This window comes from Antrostomus carolinensis, unplaced genomic scaffold (genome assembly GCF_000700745.2).
Source record: "Antrostomus carolinensis isolate BGI_N321 unplaced genomic scaffold, ASM70074v2 scaffold10369, whole genome shotgun sequence".
Taxonomy (NCBI): Eukaryota; Metazoa; Chordata; class Aves; order Caprimulgiformes; family Caprimulgidae; genus Antrostomus; species Antrostomus carolinensis.
Window position 1 is genome coordinate 7,530 of NW_010339218.1, and position 2,033 is coordinate 9,562.

The 2,033-nt window shown below is 40.3% G+C and overlaps 1 protein-coding gene across 1 annotated transcript in view; it reads right to left on the minus strand.

Moving 5' to 3' along the window:
* LOC104530995 (probable ubiquitin carboxyl-terminal hydrolase MINDY-4) overlaps positions 1-1,320 on the minus strand; it is a gene marked incomplete at both ends in the record, with an annotated part of 6,560 nt that extends 5,240 nt beyond the window's left edge. The window contains one exon of the mRNA XM_010175761.1: positions 1,112-1,320. Coding sequence (XP_010174063.1) covers positions 1,112-1,320 — 209 coding nt within the window. The remainder of the gene's footprint in view (positions 1-1,111) is intronic.
* Between the last annotated feature and the right edge of the window lie 713 nt (positions 1,321-2,033).

Sequence of the window (2,033 nt, forward strand, 5' to 3'; positions counted from 1 at the left end):
CGGGAGAGAGAAGCGCTCGGCTGCCAATACGCATGCGCACCCCGCGCGCTAAAACCTGAGGGACGGGGCGGGGCCGCCATTTTGTTAGGGGTCGGAAGGGGGAACGTAGAGAGCGGTTAACCCCTGCGTGCTGCTGTTCGGTGTTAGTGGATTCCTCTGTAGGATAAAGCTTTTTGCTGTAGTTAAGGAAGGACTTCAGGGGCAAGGCTCGCAGGGGGGAATGGGACAACTGCAGTGCCTTGTAGGGCAGGGAGAGAAAATGAGGCAGGGCTGAGGCAGCAGCATGAGGTGGGATAGTATCGGGGGAGAGAAAAACCACTGACAACGCCCTAAAAGCTCCTGTATCTCAAAAAGAGAAGCAGCTAATTATTTTGTGCTGTCTCCTTTTCAAGTATCACTTCTAGCTGGTAGCATCCATGTCCAAAATGTGTGCTTTCTTCCCCTATAAAGAAGGATTTGCGGGGGTTTTCCGAGCACTAGCTACTCTGAGCATGCTGTGTTTAAAATGAGGAATAAAATTAGATTAATTCCTTGAGAGTCAAGACTGGGAAAGCGAGTTACTGTCTTGTGCCCATTTTAAAAGCTTTCTCTTGAAGCACGGGTTTGTTTCTTCACCTGGAGGCACTAATAAATACAATTGAAAGACTTGGTTACATGCTGTGTTCAGGTATTTTGCAAGAGGGAAATAACCTATCCTGGTTGTAACAATACTGAATTTAAATAGTAAAGCCTTGCTTTTGGCTATGTAAGGCATCAGTATACCTGTAGCTTGAGTGCAGGTGGTTTGTTTCTTATCACAATATGCTTCAATTTGAATATTTCCAATTTACAAGGCATAAAAGCTCAGATTTCTATGTACTTCAGTGACTGAAAGCTGTAGTTGAGATTATCAGTCTTCCTAATTGGTAGGGAACATAAAAGAGCATTTTTGAAGGATGGCTTGCATTGGAGATGTTAATAATCTGGAAATTTAAGCTTTATGTTATTAGAATAACTAATAAAAGTTAGTGTAGCTGAAGGTATAAATGATGAAACTTTTAACACTATTTCCCTTATTTAATTAAAAAAAAAAAATAGTAATTAGAAAGGGCAAAGAGAAAGAAGACTGTACCTGTAGGCTTGCGTTTGACTTTCATCAAGCATAGCAGCACTCCCATGCACACAATCTTCATCCGAGAAGTCAGGTGGATGAGATGCTGAGCTCTTACTTTCAGAAGCTGACAGAGCAGAACTTGAACTGATACTTCTGGAGGTCCCACGATGCTCAAGGAAGTAGTTAGTAATAATTTCAAGAAGTGTTTTCAGTGGGTTCTCCTTTGCCTATCCGAAAAGAAAAATCAAGTTCTTGGTGATTGCTGCAGCCTAAGATAGGAGATATATATATATATATACATAATTTATTTTTTTACACTGTACAGCAGCTGAACATATTAACTACTTGGTCTATGGGTGTATTCCAGATGTGTATTCCAGGTGTGATTGTACAAACAATCCAAGGAACTGGAATACGTCAGCTGGAGAATGTCAAGAGCTCAAAGGTGTCCCTGTGTTAAATGAAGTAAGCGTGATACAGAAGAAACAACCTGTTACGGTCATTCCTTATTCTTATTTTAGCTAAACATTGCAAAGTAAACTAAAACACCTTTTCTAATGTTACCTGGTCAACTTCAGAAGGATGTAGAATGACCTGCAAGTATATTTAGTACTTGACTTCAGTATTTGTGGTTAATTTTAACAGAACTTTGTGAGAAGCATGGACTCTGGAACTTTATTCATCTTCTTGGGATAACTCTTTTAAGTACAGGGCAACACCCCACCCTACTTGGTATACTGTTTTTCAGCAGTACTCTGGAAAATGTGCCCTGTGTACAAAAGCATTTAATTAAAAAAAAAAAAAACTGAAAACCACCAAAAACCAGCACAGAAATTCAGGGCTTAAGTAAAAAAAATGCTACTATAATGTGTGCTATAGTGATGCAGCTACACTGGGAGGTTTGGTAGGTTTTGTTTGGGTTTTTTGGTTGGTTGGTTGG